At 49.0% G+C, this 19,445-nt stretch overlaps 1 protein-coding gene across 3 annotated transcripts in view; it reads left to right on the forward strand.

Annotated features, from left to right (window-relative positions):
- LOC146191768 (heart- and neural crest derivatives-expressed protein 2-like) overlaps nucleotides 1–19,445 on the forward strand; it is a 32,956-nt gene that overhangs the window by 4,467 nt on the left and 9,044 nt on the right. The window contains exon 1 of one of the 3 annotated variants that reach the window (XM_084602279.1): nucleotides 4,105–4,721. The exons of 1 other annotated variant lie outside the window; for it this stretch is intronic. In XM_084602279.1, coding sequence (XP_084458405.1) covers nucleotides 4,105–4,721 — 617 coding nt within the window. Of the gene's footprint in view, nucleotides 1–4,104; nucleotides 4,722–19,445 lie in introns of those variants that run through there. One more of the 3 variants, XM_084602278.1, reaches the window with a different exon arrangement.

Consider the following 19,445-nt stretch of genomic DNA (forward strand, 5'->3'; position numbering starts at 1 on the left):
CACCACTGGATCCATCACTATAGTTATTGCATGGCACGCGACGTATTTCGAACCCAAAAGTAACAGAAAAAAAGATGAAAGTCGGCGAAGGGGACTCGGTGATGGTGCGCGGGCTCGCACGAACCAAAGAAAGCGTCCGGTGCCACCGGCGTTGGCCCAGGGCTGCATTCGTCTTGTGTCTCTTCTCCCAGGAAAGCAATAACTCAGCCGGTGGGTAAAATACTACAGCCAGGACGAAGGGAGGTCCTCCCTCCGCTCCCTCTTTTTCGGGAGCAGTGGCAGCACTGTTTAGGCGGCGCGCCACTCAGATAGCGCACCGTCTGTCAGTGCGAGTGCTGCGTAGCATGACGCCTTCTTGGCTACTTGCTCTCGTTGAAACGGCCGGACCCGCAGTTCGCTGAGAGCCCGTGGGCTTTCACGACACGTCGCGACAGAAGAAACCCGAACCCCGGTCAATTTTCCGGCCCTCCGTACGTCCGCACCACGGGACGCTCCTGGAAGAGAAATAAAGGAACGGAGAGACAGCGGAGAGGCGACGGTTGCTGTAGTGATTGGCTCGGTTCGTTTTTTGTTAAGCCGAGACCGCAAGCCTGTCTGTCTGTCTGGAGTGTTTGGGTGCCATGCATGCTACGCGATGCTGTCGTCGCCTTCGAGTCTGTAGTCTCGGCGCGCGTTCGGGTACCGACTGTGCAGTTGACCGCCGCTGTGCCCCCCCCCCCCCCCCTTTGTTTTTTTCCCCGTCTATTCTCTTCTTTTTATTTTTTCCTTTCGTGCAAGGAAACGGCCGACGGTTCGCCCCGTGGCCTTACTTGCGCTGTCTTCATACGATCACTTTTTTTAAGTGCCGTCTCTTTCCAGGCACGGCCGACACGGGTGGCCGCGTCCGGGATTCCTGGCTCAGAATTCCTTGTTTGTCTGTATGCCTCATCTTAGTTCGCGTGCCTGGAGAGCTTACTGATTCCTTGTTCGCGCCCTGTGCCATTCCCTCCGTTATAACTTATGAGTGACGTGACGTAAATATGTAACCGTGGGCTGTTCGAATTTATTGGTTTAACCTTACTGCCTCGTGTTTAGCGTCAACTTCTTATAGCTAAGTATATGTGCTCATAATTCTGCCTGCTCGTAGCTTAAATGTGTTGAAGTGCAAAAATATCTACTTCATATTAGAAACAAAATATATAGTACAACCAACCTGCAGACCTTGAAGTTCGCAAGATCGTCTGTTGTGAAGTCAGGTTTCGAGTGCAGATTTGACAGACTGACAATGTGGCTTTGGTGTACCGCGGGTTTAATGGCAAACAGCACCTCGTTGCCAAAAGCACCTTTGTGATTGTATAGTTAGTGGCATGGGCAGAGGCACATTAATTTTTTTTTTTTTTTTTTTGGGGGGGGGGGGTAGCCTCACCATAATATATGTATAGTTGGGAAATATTTTAGAAGGAAGAGACCTGCCCAATGGTTTTTGAGGGCACCACCAGGTTTTAATCATTATCTCTAAATCTTTGAAAAAGGCTGTATGCTTTAGGAAAGCTCAAGACGGCGTCTCAGAACACGAAGCCCAGTTTTGTGAGATAATTTACCAAAACTTTGCAAATGGAGTATAATGACGATATACAAGTGATGCAAAATGAAGTGAATTAAGTTACATCCTTGTTCAGTCACAGCTAATACCGGAGGCCTACTTACGCAAGTTTGCTTTAAGCCATGTTTTCGTGGAGACGCCTCTCAAGAACACGGGAGATCTCTCTATTTACGCGCTAATTCTGAAATTCCCTCGAAAGTGTAACTTGTCGCTACACTGCTTAACCGAGCATCAGTTTGTCGACTCAGATCTGTACTGCAGCACTGGTACTTATTGCTAGTTAGCAACAGTTTGAAGGCTGGCCATCGTTTATTTTCCAAGCGACGAATGTGCTTCTACGTAGCCGATAGATCTTATAACAAAAAAAAAATAAAAAATACAGTTGTTAATGCTGTCACGTTTCCAGCGAGTTTCAGCGTCCTTCCTCTGCGAAAGAACGAAGGGGCCTAAAGTTAGATCGAATGTTTATTACCTAATGTCTACGCACCGAAGCTACACTGCTTGTCAGTGCGGCCTATTTCGACCCACAGTAATGACATTTCTTTGAGCGTTGGACAAGAACTCATTTCGGCTCTGCAGAGTTTAGTGGCAGAACTCTGAAGAACATTCAATGCAGAGCTCACTGTCAGCGCGCTCACGAGAGGCAGTTGGAACGCACAGACCACTGCCTTCAGCACGCCTCCCGCCCCTTTGCGTCGTAATGACTCGGAGCAGTAAAACAACGAAAAGCTGTACACCGGCTTCGAAGCTCGCATACACATGAGATTAAAAGAAAAAAGAACAGAAAGGAGTCGGCGTACGTATTATCATAAAGGTGCAAAGGCAGCCCCTTTGAGTGCGCAGGACCGCTAGGTCGTCGGTGCACCCATCGGTGGTGCTTGTCGGGGTGCTCCGGCGCTGGCAGCGGTGAGGGGCGTCCTCGAGCGAGAGAGAGGGGCGCGCGGGCGGGGCCAGGCAGCTGCCCGCCTCTGCGGCCTCCGTGGGGCGCATGGCGGACCGCCGCAGTTGAAGCGCAGTCCGGCCACGCGATGCCCGAGCACCGGACTGTCGCGGCCCGATGACGTGAATGACGGCCAAGCTTCCTCTTGATCCCACGTGTCTGTCTACACCGGTTGGATCCGGAGCGTGCGAGAACACAGCACCCGTAGCCACGTCCTCATGAAGACGGAGCAAGAACCATGGGCTTCCCTCGAGAATACCGTTCAAGGCGAGTGCACGTGCAATAGTTGGGTGCAGTCATCCCGTGAAAGGCGACTCGAGGAACCGTCTGTCCTGTAAATCGAAGATTGCCGAAGACTTTCGAACTTTGTGCAATTCTCGCTAACCACCCTGAACTGAAGAGACGTGCCGTCGCCGCAGGGCTGATCCAACCGCATCATTTCAACTTCGCGAGCCTCAGGCAATTGGAGTGATTGAAGGTTGTGTTCGATGGTAGCGCGCATAGGGTCTGCGGCGCACATTATAGGCTAACGGCCTCGCTATTTATTGCGGCAGGTTGCGTCGAAACCACATAACAAAACGCCTTGAAAGAGAACTCCTCGGAGCTTTCCTTTTGGCATAGAGAGGGACCCCGAACGGGCCTCGTGCGTTCGTGGCACCCGATCCACAGCTGCGGTTGAGGAGATTGCTCTTCCAGACACCAGTGTGCGCGGCTTTTAGATTAAGGACCGTTCGTAAAAGAGAAGGTGGCGGCAACTTGCGACTGATTATTTTTACAAGTCATCTGTTTGAAGACGGGCTAGAAAACAGGGCCTATTCGAAATTTTATTTCTCTGGCATCACTAAAAAAATCTACGCGGAATACTCATAAATGAAACACTCGTGATCATCGCGAAAGAAAATGCAGGTTATCTACAGATACCCGGAACAACGGATATAACTAAAGTATTAGCAGTCCTTTTATTTGGCAAGTCATCGATATTTTTCTGGTATCAGAAGTAACCGCGCTACAAATGTATCGATTGATCTATTATTAGTGGAGAGCGACATAATCACCTAGCTCCCAAGGCTCGAACTATTCGTCACAACACTGTGCAGGGTCCTGCCCTTAGTGCGTGTTCCGTGACGTGGGCTAAGAATACCTGCTGGGATTCAATATTTCATTCAAGCTGAATACTTGGAAGCCAAAAAGGAATTCACGACCGCCGACTGAGCTACGTGTGCAACGGCAGCTATATAGTTTCGTGCTTCCAGTCTCCCACTAAATATCGAATTTATCATTCGCGATTCGTGACACTTGTATTAGGACTCCCGCAAAGTGGCACATATTCCGCTGGCCAATATAAACAGCAGCCAAAGTGCATCAAGCGTATTCATCTCAAGTCGTGTCTAGGACAATGGAAGCCGCGCCTGGTGTTTCGTGTTAGTCAGCGCGCAGCAAGATAGCCAAAAATTCAGCGTGTTCATCGAAGGATCCCGAAGGCAAAGGACGTTGAAATAGAAGGACGCTAAGTGACCGCCCTTACGCAACAATCAAGCCCCAGGACACAGCGTACAGAGAAGGCCGCCTCGTACACAGAGACATGAGCCTGGTGGGCGGCTTTCCTCCTTCGGCCGCGGCCTTCGCGGCGCCCGAGCCCCTGTACGGCGCGTACTACGCGGGCGGTCCTCCGGGAGCCGAGTACCTGGGCTGGCTTCTGGGGGACCAGGCAACGGCGGCCGGCGACTTGAGCGGCGGCGTGCCGGCGTGCTCGTACTCGGCCGGCGGACCCGCGAGGTCGGGCTCTGAGGAGCCCTGGGCCTCGCCTCACCCGCCCTGCAGCGCCCCGCCGGCGCGCGGGGTCAAGCGGAGGGTGACCGCCAACCGCAAGGAGCGACGCCGCACGCAGAGCATCAACAACGCGTTCGCCGAGCTGCGAGAGTGCATCCCGAACGTTCCCGCCGACACCAAGCTGTCCAAGATCAAGACGCTGCGGCTGGCCACCTCGTACATCGCTTACCTCATGGACTTGCTGCAGGGGCCGCCGAATGCGGCTCACCAGGCATGCTTCAAGGCAGACCTACAGGCGGCACACGCTGCGCTCACCCTGCACCAGCAGCAGCAACAACAGCACCAGCAGCACCCGCAGCCGCAGCTCACGCCGCTCGGATCTCCCGACGACGTGCGCCGCAAGGAACTGGTAGGTGTATATGCATTATAGTAGGTGTACCTTGGGCCTTGTAGGAAACGCGTGCGGCGAATTCAGTTGGCGGGCTACTTAGTTTCATTCTATAGGGATTAATATACGTCATAAATGTAGAAAGCCAATTAAAACAATTAAGTAGCTAATGGGATAAAATAGGCTTGAACAAGATGTTCCCCTGACCAGATAGTCCAGGGTCAAAAAGTGCGTTTTGCTACTGCTACATTTTTCTTTATGAATTACCTGTACTGTATCAAATGAGAGTACGCAGTAGTTCACGTTGCATGGTAGCCCGTTTGCAACTCCATCGATGGGATGGCTTCAGGCTATTTTTATAATAAAATAAACTGAATTACATTCGTGAATGCAACAGGGATAAGGATAGAAGCGTTACCTTATGCTAACCTCTTTCTCGTTGTCAGACGTCACCGCGTACACTTAAATCTATTTAACGAAATTGAGGCGAACCTGAATTATTTCGTTAAATTGGAAATTTCGCTAAATAGAGAGGTCTTTCTCGTTTGCCTAATTCGATACATTCGGTCATATATCCAGAAAGGTATACCGTGGCGTCATATTAGCAAAGCGTAATTGTGCCGAAAATGAAATTGCGGCCTGCGGAAACAAACGACACCACTAGAGCATATGAAAAGAAACAGCAATAATTATTACCTTAACAAGGAGAGACCCAGGAGACTACAAATTTATCTCCCAGCAATGTCTTTGTCTTATAGTCTTAGCTTGCATGATGGCAAATTAGTGGCTTTCGCCTGCGAGCGCTTTGTAAGCGACAACCGCACGGGTTCCTCATACGTTCGAAGTGCGTCCACAATGTTTTTCGCTCCCTCGTGTCTTCTGGCAAAGTGCCGCAGCACGTAAAACGCATCCAGCACTTCACCTGTAATCTGGTGAGTTCAGTTCAAAATTATAAATCTCGTTTTGCCGCGCGCAGTTTGGTAAAAGCGGGACGAAGGCGCTTCACGATGTTACATTTGTTTCGCAGTCAACAATCTTTTGGACATTGTCTACAAAACAGACCAAAAATTAGCATTTTTACGCCTTCATTTTTCGTACAAAAAATAAGAAGAGGGGGGTTGTTAAATCGGAACAAATTAAGAAACTGCTTTCGTTATTTCGAGTTATTCAAAGCATTGAATCATATATGGGTGTCTGAGGGGGGAATCGGGATATCTTCATTAAATCGGGAGTCAAGTCTTAAATCGAGTTTTGATATATGCATAAATACTTCTGGCCTCTGGTGAAGCTAAAGGAGAGTGTTAAATACCTGAAGAATACGAACCATTTGCGAGCGATGATGGAAGACCACCCGGCAGGGCTGTTGCCAATTCTTTCAGCAGGCATGAATTTGCACGAAGTGCTCGCTCATGTGTAAAGTGTTAGCTTAAAGTCGCGTGATATTCGTGAATTCAGGTAAACCAAGCTTGCCGTTTTATTTCAGCGCCACCGTGACTAAGCAAGTCAATGTATTAGCGCGTTCATATGCCATTCCATTCGTGTGCCAGATTATCTATAGCTTCTTAATCAGTCTCCCTGAACAGATGATACGGTAGCAGCGGATAACATTAAAAATTTGTCGCAGTCTACAATGTGCAGTTTATAATTCACTATGCATCTTGTGAGTAGCGACTAAGGCGCGACCAAATTTTCGTGCTCTGGTCGTTTTTCCTTTCGTAACTGTTTCCAGCTCATGATTGACTCAGTGCACAGTTTTGCAGCATGCACAGTTTGCAGCACATGATTTCAACGCTTGAAATTACGGCACATCAAAATATAGCATATAGCCGCGTCTGGCAGACACATTGTCGTTGCCCTTGTAAAATATATCGAATCTGCTCCGGTTTGCCACTCTGTGTGTGCAGTGAGCAAGAAAGTGAAGCATGAAGTGCCGCAACGAGGCAGCTCACTCTTCCGCTCCTTGTGTCCGGCTCGTCACCAGGAGTTCCGCTGATGGAGTGCCCGCTCGCATGAACACTTTATTGATCCGAAGATTTCTAATGACGCACCAAAGATGTTAAGACCAGCAATCTTTTCGCAAGACACCACTGTGATCACCGAGTGATTTGTCTCCTTAGTAAAGTAGCTCGGGTGGGCGTTACAACCTCCCATACCAAACTTCCTCCCCCGATAGTGCGACAAGAACGAAGACGATGCGGTGCCTTTTGTCGGCTCTGCAGGGTGTCCGCGCACAGCTGTGTCGCTCTCGGGCCGCCTTATTTACAGTGAATACACCGCGCCGTGAATCGTCCGTGCTTGTTCCCTCCGGGGAGAGCGGAGGAAAAAGCTGCCAGGGCGTCGAAGCGCGTGTCCCGGTGCATGGTGCGTCCATCGGGGGAGCACTGCGTGACACACGTGACACTTGTCGGGAGCGCACCCCGGTGGTGTCTCTGTCCGAAAAGATGCTGCCACTGGGGTCGGCCCCAAACGTCAATTTAGCGATGCCGGTTTGTCACCGGGGCAGTGACATGCGTCGGCGAGCCGCGGCACGGTGCCCGAGACGCTGAAACACGTGTATCCCATTGCAGAGCAAACAGCTAGGAGGGCTCCACGCCGCGCCCTTCTCTCCCGCGTGGCACCCTTATTTCCATTCTTTTTCTTTATGCTTGTTCTCGGTCGCTCCTTCACCTAAACAGAAATGAATGCCGCTTCAAACGTCAGACTGAATAACGGACTTCTAGCATCCAGAAATTAATTGGTGTAACGACGTTTTGACAATAACGAAGCTCTCGATTATTGAAGATCCCGTTTAGGGATGTTGTTTTGGATATGTCAATCGGGCGACCTCAAAGTGCCTTTGAAGATTCGGCGCCCTCAAATTTCCCTGTGGTTCATATCAGTCGACCCCGCTTCTAAAAGCGGCGACACTGGATTTCAATTTATTATTATGATTACTATTACTACAATAACATGTAATTACATCGTGCATCAAATAATTATATTACAGACTAGAGACCCAAAGTCACAGACTTAAATGCGACCTTCGATTAGTTCGTCAGTCTCAGAGTTTTCACGGTAGAGAATATTATATGTATATATATATATATATATATATATATATAATGTTATGTTAGCATAGTTATATTTCACGCGTCCTGATAATTCGGGCCCACCGTCATAAGCAAAATTCTTCACGTGCTCAGAAAGGTATACCTCACGCTGAAACTAGATGACTTGTTATACAGAACCGAATAATACCGTCTGGGGGGCTAGTTGGTGCATGATTTCATCGACATTGCGCGTTTTTTCCGCGGCGGCGAAATGCAAGAGACAAACCATTGGATGGCATTTATGGAGAACGCTCTTCAGTCGGGTGCCGTTGTAGAATATATCAACAGTCTAACCGAGACACACCCGCGATGGACAACTATCACCGAGCAGCTTTCAGGCCGCTTATTTAGACACTGAGATGCTCCCCTCCGTGTCATGTATGCCGTGTGCAAGACGACACGGTCAGACGTGGGCGTCGTAGTGAAAGGTGCGGCTCTGGTTAGAGCATCTCTTTCAAAGCTTCAGGTGCTTCGCTGTCACGGTCACTCTTTGCAAGAACGTGTTCCCACGGCCGCTGTACGTGCGGCCGGAGCCCGTTCTCGTATTGCTCAGACCACGCGTCTCCTGTAACTACGATGCTCCCACGGCGGTTGGTGCACCTATTGTCTCTCAGCTCACCTTGAAGCCACCGCCCGCGGCACCAGTGTGGGATATCGAATCATCGTACTGGTACATGAATATCGTATTTACGTTCCCTTGTTCTCATGGTCGCGGCACACCTGTCTGTCGGCTGCTGGGATGGAAGAAGTACATGTAGTCTTTGACCTTGTTCTATCTATTCGCCCCCGCAGGGGGGGGGGGGGGGGGGGGGGGCAGTGGTTACGGCGCTCGACTACTGTTCCCAAGGATGCGGGATCGAATCCCGGCCTCGGCGGCCGCTTTTCGATGGAGGCGAAAAGCAAGGCGTCCGTGTGCTGTGCGATGTCAGTGCCCGTCAAAGAACCCCAGGTGGTCGAAATTTCCAGTCTTCCACTACAGCGTCTCTCATAGCCTGAGTCGCTTTGGGACGTTAAACCCCACAAACCAACCAACCAATCAACCTATCTATTCGAAATGCATTGTTTAGAAAATGCGTTCCTTATACTATAGCTCTTCTTTCTTTTCCTTTTCGTTTTCCTGCCACTATTTAACGAACAATTCCTTTAATCGGTGATTCGTCGCTTGAAAGAATTGTGACTCCCTCTTAATGTCGGGTGAAGGGTTGGCATGCTGACTGAGAGATTGAACCCGTGGGCCGGCAGGCGCCAGAAAAATTTGGACGCCCCATTAGTCCAATCAAGTCCAGCTTTCTTGGACATCAGTTTTATTTGAGATGTATGGAAGCGCATTTTTCAACGGGAGTTTGTTTACGCGTAGTTTTTTTTTTTTTTTTCTCGTATCCGCTGATCTCCTGTCCGGAGAATCGCAGTTTTTGGCTAATATTGTTCCAAATTGAAAATGTTCGCAATTGGTTTTATATTTCGGTGCTAGCGAGTGACAAACTTCAAAAGAAAGGTTTTTGTGGCGCAATTCAGGCCATTCCGTTTAACATTTAGATAGGAGCACCTTGCAATATTCTAGAGTTACCTCACAAAAAGTTGTACAAAAAGGCATGCCGGGACAATGGTCACGACTGTACTGAACATCGGCGTGGTGTTTTCGTATTGTTCCGGCACGACACGTACACTTCGGGCTGCTACATCGCAGGGACGGTTCCGTTCAAAGCCATAAAAAATATAAAGAAGCAGTGTGTGAAAGCAACGAGACAGATGCTGCCAGTGAGCGAGTGAGTGAAAAACGTTTATTTTCTGATATGGGCGAAGTCGGAGAGCGTGAGTTCGTTCTTCTTACAAACTCGCGACCGCTGAGCGTAGCAGGTTGTTGCTGTAACCGTACCAACGATCGTAAATAACGTAGTGAGTGTGAGCGGATTCTGCGCTCTGCGGAAAAGAAATATTCAAGTATAACATTTCGGGTAGACTAGCGTTTCGGCCAAGTCGGCGAGTGCATGCAGATTGGCTCTTCCGCGGCATGCTGTCGTTGGCATTCCTTTTAACCACGGGCACACATAGTTGGCGCGTCCCCTAGCCCACGCAGCTAGCCCAGCGTTCGTCACAGGCGGGGCCCTCTGGATGCTCGGCGCTGTCCGAGCGGCCGATGATAGCCGAGGCGCGCGAAACCGGAGCCCGCGTTCCTCGGCGGCGGCGGCTGAGAGCAGCGATAAAGCGCGCGCCCTTCCATCGCGCGCGCCAACAAGGGGCCCCCATTGAAAGTGGCTGGCGCCATCCCGACGCCGTGGATCTCCATCGGCCAGAGCGCAGCCTTGATTCCTTCGAAGACGCTGCGCGATGCGCCGTTGGCGCTAGAATCCATTTTTCAGCCGGGACGACGCCGCGGGCTCTCAGCGGACCGCTGCCGAGCCCGCGTGACAGCGTCGGCGAGACGAACCGGAGCGGAGAAACGCGTACGATTTACTTACTATACACCCGAGCAGTCCCGCTGGGGTGCACTCTTGTGATGAGCAAACAAAAAAGTATATATGAAAAGAAAATTTTATCGCTATGCTCGAATTGTTGAGGTTCAAACGTCCGTTATGAGTGGCACGCACTTGGACTGTGTATGAATCGTCTCATTACGACGAATTCTTTTCGCGTAGAAGTCGTCTTATTAATGCAACTTGTCGCTACAGTTCCTTTTCGTGCACGAGCATGCTTGCGTGCGTGCGTGCGCGTACATACGGTTCATTTATTGGAAACTTACTTTGCTCGAGTCTCCGCGTTTATCAGCATCGTCATTTGTCTTACTAATGGCAACGTGTCTGTCGCCTTCTCTTCGATCGTGTCAACGTCCTCCCCCCGTCGTGTCTTTCAAGCCAAGCGGATGACGTGTGGCGATGCCAGTGCACCGGTTCCTGGAAGCACGTCTTTCGTCTTCCGCCACGAATGTTGGGCACATTTAACAGCTTCAGCTTCCAGTCTCCTCTTCCGCTGTCTATATAAGGCTGGTGACTCTGAAACACATATGTGGTTACACGGTTGCGAATTGCGACTGATGGTTAAGGCGTGCCCATGTTCGACGCTGCCATTGTTAAGGCGACAGCCTTACAGGCTTATTGCGTCCGCAAAATCTGTCATCAGAGTCTGTCGCCAGATATGACGTCATCATCGGTGATGTCATTAATAGCAGTTATTGATGATAACAAAAGCATTGATAAAATGATAATTATTACTAGTGATAACAATTAATGATAAGATGATTAGTAATAGGTATTTAGTGGCAGCATAATCAGTGACGAGATAGTTAATGATATGCAATTAGTAAAAACGCGGCCGCGCTAGTGCTTTCGCACTATTACCTCCGAGGTTTTTGTTTTGTTTTGTTTCCGTATAGATTTCCCTTTCTCTCCTTGGCGTTGCTAGCCTGCTGATGCACTATCCTTGCACCACCGGGTGACGACGCGTTCACGCATTTTAATGTGCTATTACCATCATCGTTGTCGATATCCATCTATGCACGCTGCAGGTAGACAAAGGCCCCTGCCATGATATCCAATTGGCCCTGTCCAATACGGGATATACTATATACTCCAAATGCAGCACCTGATACCCAACAAGTGTCGTTATGGCTACAGTAATATTGTCGCATAGCCAGCTACGCGGATTTCGCGCGCCAATTTTTCTGGCCCACAGTCGAGGAGCGGTCCGTTTTCTTGCCTGCGCGGCATGGCTGTTGCTTTCTCCCCCTGTTTCACACGCCGGAGCGCGTAGCGTCTCCTTTGACTTTTTTTTGAGAGGGTATTTTGCGATCGACGCCGTTCGTGAAACGGGTAGTGGGCTGCGGATAAGGCGAGTTCTTGGAAGCTCGCGTCCCAACCGTCAAACGGGGCCAGTTAACATACGGACCCCGGTGGGATTGTGGACGCGGTAATTTATCGCTCTGGATAATGGTGTTCTCTGGACAGCGCCGCGTACGGACCCGATGCCCCAGCAATGGGTAGCGACGGCAGAGAGCGCGGACGAAGCATTGTTTTTGTACCGACTGTGTGTTGGCTTTCCTCCTGTTTCGGTTGATGTATTTGCGTACCAAACGGAAATGCGTCGCGTCTTTTTGGAATTTACGCGGTTATCTCGAGTAAACAACCTAGTGGGCACCGGCGTCCTACTGGTCCCTCAGTTTTAAAGAAAATCTTCTCATTGGCTCCGATAAGCGCCTTTCCGATTGATCACAAAAAGTGCCTCTAGAATCCTGAGCAAACTTGATTTCAGAGGGGTTTTGCGCGTCAAGTGGAATAGGAAAGGCAACCATCCGAGATGCTGCTCGCCCCTGCTCGGAAGATGTTTGCGTATCACTGACTGATTTGTTGTTTAATTTGAGTTTGTTGTTTAATCTGTATCAGTTCATTTTGATTTAACTAATGTTCTGCCTCATTTTAAATAAATAAATAAATTTAACTAATGCCGTAAATCTACACCAACTGGTCCCCTTCGATGGGACGGAGCCGTCGTGCCGTCAACGTTTCGAAAGTTTCGTTACGATATCACCGCCACCACCTCCACCACCTGAAATTCGTAGGGAAGTCGGGTGTGCCATGTGTCTCTCTCTCTCTCTCTCTCTCTCACTCACACACACACACACACACACACACACACACACACACACACACACACACACACACACACACACACACACACACACACACACACACACACACACACACACACACACACACACACACACACACACACACACACACACACACACACACACACACACACACACACACGCACGCACACACACGCACGCACGCACGCACGCACACACACACACACACACACACACACACACACGCGCGCGCGCGCGCGCGCACGAAAAAAAGAACAGCTAAATGCTAGAAAATGTCCATGTTTTGCTTGCATCTAGCGTGGCTTAGCAAGAGATACCCTCAACGTTAACCACTGGAGGTTCTCTTGCTCGCAAGACACATAAAACGATGTTTTACTGTCCGTGAAATTCAGTGATTGCGTCTTGCGGGGGCAGATCCAAAAGAGCTGTTCCTCATCGTGCGTGAGGAGGCAGCAACATAGAGAGAGGGGGAATGCGGACTGTGGAACTCCTGATTAAAAATCGACCCCTTTCGAAAGGAAGCGCCAGCGGTTGCACTCAACTGCAACTGAGCCAATATGCACGGGTCATCTGCGAATTGAATTGCGACAACGTCAATATCGCCGTTGCATATCACAGTTCCAAGAGATAACGACCTCGATCCTGTGCCTTATTCGGTGAGAAGAGACTTCATTGCGCTTGTTTATATACGCTTATGTAATACCCCGGAAGGGGTCTTTAAGATAATAAAATTAAAAAAGAAAAAAAAAAGAGAAAAAAGTTCGTTTATTTGTTATCGCGATCGTCTTTCTTCTGCACGACCGTCATTTGGCTTTGGGACTGCGAACATTCGGGAAGATGTGTGTACGAAGCAGTCTTCTCTTTTGTTTCTTTTTCGACATAATCGATATTTTGTCTAATTAAACTTGCAGAGAGAGCGGTGATGACTCGGGAATGGGTTATTATTCGGGATTCGGGATATTATGAAGTTGCTTTTGAGCAGAGTAGACATTCTTGTAGTTAGTGACGGTTATTATACGACTCTTTGCGATATCAACATTTATCACCTGACTAATCACGTAGGGAAGTCTTATATGTTGAATAGCCTTTCCGGAAAGCTAGACCTGGTTTATTCATTTATTTATTTACTTGTCGTCACAGAGGGTAAATTGTATTGATTCCTTTAACAGCTACATTTGTAAATGAGTCTTCCGGAGCACATCGTCAATATTCGTGATACAGCTTCTTTTAGGACCAAAATAACAGCCATTTTTTCTAATTACTGAGGCGTCAATATTTATTTTATAATAATGTTCTTATTGTTTTATGATGAGTACTAACAGTCGGTTAGCATTGTGTAGTTATGTTCTTACTGTTAAATGAGTACTGAAAGTAAATCAGCATTGTATAATAATGTCATTCATGCTCCTGTTATTTCCCCTATTTAAGTAATCCCCCCCCCCCTCCTCCTCACACAATACTGCAACGCTTGGAGCCTCTGAGGCAACCTGAATAAATAAATAAAATACCTTGTAGTAGAGAAAGTAAGGTAAACGGTCTGCAATATTCCGTGTTTGAACTTATCTTTAGGGTGGGTTTAATTATCAGACTGGTATTCTTACAGGTTTCTAGTATGAAGTTGAGATCACGAAACGTTGCAAACTTTTCCATAATTCGATACCTCTCCTCCGCCCTATAGTCCATCAGACCTGCCGTCACTTGATTATCGCTGGCTCCTTTGCATTGCTTGTACTATTTTCATTATTTCATTTCTATTTATACACTTCCTCGAGTGCCCTCCGAGTGAAGGCCGTCCGGTGTTTTCGCTCTTCATGTGCCTCCTCCTCGCAGGCTGCCTTCCTTCGCAGTTGTCACAAACGCACCAAGTCGTGTTGTAGAGGTTGTCCTCCTTAGTCCCCTACGAATCAAATGGAGCACGACGCGGACGAAGCGAGTAGGCAGGTTTTAACTGATTCTACTCTGCGCGCGGTTCCTCGCAGCCTGCGCCAGCACGTGTGACGAGCCGAGGCGGCGCAGTGCACTGTTGATATCAATAGTGCCGCTGCAGTGTGTTCACCTCCAGCAAATTCGCCTCCCTCCCTCCCTCCTTTGGCTTTAAGTTGGGTACCAGTACAGGTAGGACGACTACACATCTCAAGGAACTATAGACAAAAGAAGCCACTGAAATTTGTTTGAACTGTCAGGCTACTCCAGACCAGCCCTCCCTACTTTTCCACTCATTAGTATTAGTGAGGTAACATGTAATGCAAATTCATTCATTCATTCATTCATTCATTCATTCATTCATTCATTCATTCATTCATTCATTCATTCATCACGCGAGGCTGTCGCGCGCGTTTCTTGGCCTTCTCCGCGGAGCCCAAGCTCAAGTTTCGCCGCGCGACGGCAGCGCCGCATTCCTGGCGTGGTGGCGAAATGTGAAACGATGGGGCTTCGCCGGAGCAGACGCTCCGCTAGATTCCTGTGCACGCGCGGCGATCGCGTTGCGTCAGGCGGTTATTTGGCGATACAAAAACGCTTCCGCTGATGCGGAACGGATGTACTAAGTAGCATTGTGTCATGGGAAGCCACAATAGTAGGCGACGCACCAAAATTCGAGGCTCACGTGTGAAACTTTGCAGATTCCTGTGGAAGCGTGTCCGCAAGACCTGTTTTCCAACATCATGACAGCGCTCAAGTTTCGCCGCGCGACGGCAGCGCCGCATTCCTGGCGTGGTGGCGAAATGTGAAACGATGGGGCTTCGCCGGAGCAGACGCTCCGCTAGATTCCTGTGCACGCGCGGCGATCGCGTTGCGTCAGGCGGTTATTTGGCGATACAAAAACGCTTCCGCTGATGCGGAACGGATGTACTAAGTAGCATTGTGTCATGGGAAGCCACAATAGTAGGCGACGCACCAAAATTCGAGGCTCACGTGTGAAACTTTGCAGATTCCTGTGGAAGCGTGTCCGCAAGACCTGTTTTCCAACATCATGACAGCGTTCTGAGAAGTCTCGCGTTCTTTGTGGAAACGAAAAGAGCAAATTTTCCCTTTCTTCGTAAACTCAGAAATGTTGACAGTTGACAAAGACGGCTTGGAGAGCCATCAAAAAAGTACAGTGGTTAAACACCATGCATAAAAAGTGAAGAGGATGGAAGATTATCCTGCTCGTCGCTCCCCGCGTGTCTAGCTTTGCCGATTTTTTGTGCTCTCTCCCTGCTTTGTGAGTGCTCTGAGAGCAACCAAATCAACAGATGTGACTTCCGCAATCGAGACAGATGTGTGAATGTGCCCTAAGTGCCCACAGCTGCCTTTTCATTTTTAGATTGACCAAGAAAATATCTAGGAACGAGGCCCTTTTTTTTCGGGGTTGGGGGCGGCGTTGGAAAGCATGCCTTGCTGAGTCGCTTTTACAGATTTTCGCAAATTGGCCAATAAGTGAACCAATTATTATTATTATTATTATTATTATTATTATTATTATTATTATTATTATTATTATTATTATTATTATTATTAACGAAGATATGTCGGAAGTGCAGTACAAAAATGATCCTAGCTATGGCTCGACTAACACTACTCGCACGGAGCATCCCATTCGCGTCACAAGGTTCGTGAGTGCAAACCAAATATTATAAATGAAGCACAACCATTTAATAAGAACCGAAATAAAACACTGTGTAGTACAAGCTTGGATTTCACCTGCCTTCCGAGCCAGCGAGCCGGTTACATCGCGTGTAGCGCACGGAGCACGCATGTGCTTATGAGATTGCTAGCGTTCTTGTCTTTGATGAAACACCTCCTTCGAACTATATACTTATTCTTTTACTGCGAAATTTCCTTTGCTAGCGTCGTAATAATAAAAAAAAAAACAAATCCGTATATAGATCGCATGCTACAGGCCAAAACGATGGTCAACGAGCGGGCCACTTTATTCCACAGTACTGATGATACTTTAGCAGTTTTTAAAGATATTATGTACGACAATATAATCACATAGCGGACTTACCTCGGATGCATTCCTACCTTTTTGCTAACATGGGACGCATTCACAATCAATATTTACTCATCCCCGTCTGTCGTCTGCTCTACAGTGCAGACGTGAATAAAAAGTTTCCCACTTATATTAAAGTATCCTTCATGGAAGTACGCGTCAGGTTGCCCAATCAAGACGGAACGCGGGTTGCATGTCGCGGTGCGCCTGCGGGGGCGCGTCAATGCGCGTGCTCTTGCGAGAGAAAGCGCACGGCGCACGCCGTGAAGGCAGCGAGCGAGCCGGCGGCGTCCAGTGAGTGCCCGCGCGACAAAGCAGCGCGAGACGTCTGCACGTGCGCAGAAGCGAGCGAGCGAAAGGAGAAAACTTGCACGGGATGCCTAGGTGGTGCCGCCGCGTTTATCCCCAGTTTCTATTTTTCTGTCAGAGATGGCGCTCCCTGTCAGGAGCAGCAGCGCCGCTCGACGGTGCTTTGGAAGAGTGGGTTCGGTCGGGGGCTCTGGTCTGTCTCCATCCCGCGGCGGTCAAGAGCTGCCATAACAAGAGGTATTCCTGCGAGCGAAAATACTCGCGTAGCTTCTGCGTTTCCGCCACGCCGTGTTGCTGGGGCTGTTTTCTTGCAGGCAGCGTCTGGGCGCGCATGTATATAGATATTTCTGCAGTTAGTGCGTCATCCGTGTCGTGTCACGGCTTGGGTATTCACGCGCCCCTGGTTGCAAGAGACAGCACGTGCGCATTTACACGGACGCGCGCACTGTTTTTTTTTTTTTTTTCGGCGAGCAAGACAAAAGTAAACGCTTAAGAAAAACAAAATATATTTCAGATGCTCTGACCGACAGACAATGGCGTCGCAAAGCTCATAGCACCCAGTGGTGTGTTATGACGAGAGAAATGTATCGTATTGAGGTTTCTAGCTTGGAATAAGCGAGAGCACTAATAATCGTTTTCGTTTTGCACCATCTTCACTTAATGTTCGCAGACGCTAGGGTCAAAACGTTTGTTTAACTGTTCTTACAAATCCGGTCAAATTCTTAGTTAGTTTGTGGGGTTTTATGTCCCAAAGCGAGGACTCTGGAAATTTCGACCACCTGGGGTTCTTTAACGTGCAATAACATCGCACAACACACGGGCGCCTTGCTTTTCACCTCCATCGAAAAGCGGCCCCCGAGGCCGAGATTCGATCCCGCATCTTTGGGCACAGTAGTCGAGCGCCCTATAACCGCTGCACCACCACGGCGGGGCCCGGTTAAATTCGTGGTCACTGAACGCATACAATTTTCCTGGCCGCCGCACAGTGGTTACGGCGCTCGACTACTGTTCCCAAGGACGCGGGATCGAATCCCGGCCTTGGCGGCCGCTTTTCGATGGAGGCGAAAAGCACGGTGTCCCTGTGCTGTGCGATGTCAGTGGACGTTAAAGAGCCCAAGGTGGTCTAAATTTCCGGAGTCCTCCACTACAGCGTCTCTCATAGCCTGAGTCGCTTTGGGACGTTAAACCTCACAAAACAAACAAACAAGCATCGCGACAGGCTAGGCGCTACCCAACATGCAGTGAGAAATCGGAGCAGGCTGAAAAGGCGCACTAGTCGAAATCAATCCGCATTTCCTTCAATGCACGACAGTACGCATAATTTTCTGAGTTCTGCCGTTATACGCAAACAGAAGACATTTTTATTTTGTTTCACTTTAGCGGATTTGATGCCTGTGACCAACAATGAGGACAGCTTAAATTTTTGCGCGGTGAACACTTGGTTGGTTTAAATGTCGCGACAAGGTGCAATGCGGGTAGGGCGAGGGATGAGGACAACAAGAAGTACGACACGAGTGCTTTAGTGTCTTTGTCCTTCGCGCTATACTTTCATCACGAATCCAATTACTCGATATCGCAGCTTTCCACCTTACTGAAAGTTCTGCGAATTCATTGCCTATTGATCTATTTTGGATTCTAATAGGTGCTAGTATGCTTGCTCGTTCTTTGCATGGATCCGTACCGGGCCGGAGCTAAGTGAATACTGCTGCTTTTTTTAGCCCATACTTTATAAGACATTCTATCGTGCTCGATAAACCTTAACTGCCTGGAAAATCGCAAACGTAACGAACGTAAATGCTGATCTCTATATCGGCAGTTACTCATTCGCCATTACAGTGAAATCGTGTCTGTGAGCTTCTAGCAGAGATAAATCATTGGGAGTTTAATACACACGTCAAGAAAGATGCATCACGTGCTCGCAGGATAAACGCTACTCTATCCCAGACGAATTTGTGGAGCTTTCCAAACATCTTTCCATTGTTCTCATATCCTTTTCTCCCAACTAGCAGCGATTTGCACATCGCTTAACAACAACGTACTGCTCCATCGTATCCGCGAGATCGCTTATAGGACTGAAATTTGATTATGAAGCCAACTTGCATTTGTGATAATCTGCGATAAAAATCACATGTCGATGTGAGTGCCATGTCATCCGAGAAATCTCGATTCCGCCGGATAACCGGCGGTGTGCCGCCCGCGGCACCCCTAATTGTTAGTGGCGTCAAAAACACCACTACACTGCCACGCCGCGCACGCGCCATTCACCCGCGGCCCTGTCGTGCAAGTGACATCTGCAGCCACAGTTCGCAAATTGAGTTGAAGAGATCCTCCACACGATAGCGTATTAGCGTTCGATGACTCTATATGCACAAACTTTGTGGTCGCGCTACACACTCCCCGTTTGATTTTCTTGCAAACGTTTCGCCGCACGTGCCCTCAGGGACCGCTGCAGCCGGCGGCGTATTATACCGAGAACACCTATCCACTCATTTCACTCGTTCCCGTACGACGATGGCATGGCTGCGCACAAACGCTTTTCAGTAACGGTGCAATATATGGCGGGTGCACTGGTGGTATGGAAAGGGAAGGACAGCCCTGGTCGACGAGTCTACTCTCCCCTGCCCTGGTTCCCCTTCCGCTCCTCTCCGTGCTTTTGGCGGCGGCAACAACAATGGCCGGGAGGCCGCCTGGTATTTCCCCATTACGGGATAATCTAATAAGTTCTCGGTAAGGGGCCGACAGAAGCTGGGGCCGTGGGCAGGCTTCGCTGTGGCGATGGTGGCGGGATCTT

The sequence above is a fragment of the Amblyomma maculatum genome, chromosome 4 (genome assembly GCF_055883805.1).
Source record: "Amblyomma maculatum isolate TAMU_Amacu chromosome 4, ASM5588380v1, whole genome shotgun sequence".
Lineage (NCBI taxonomy): Eukaryota > Metazoa > Arthropoda > Arachnida > Ixodida > Ixodidae > Amblyomma > Amblyomma maculatum.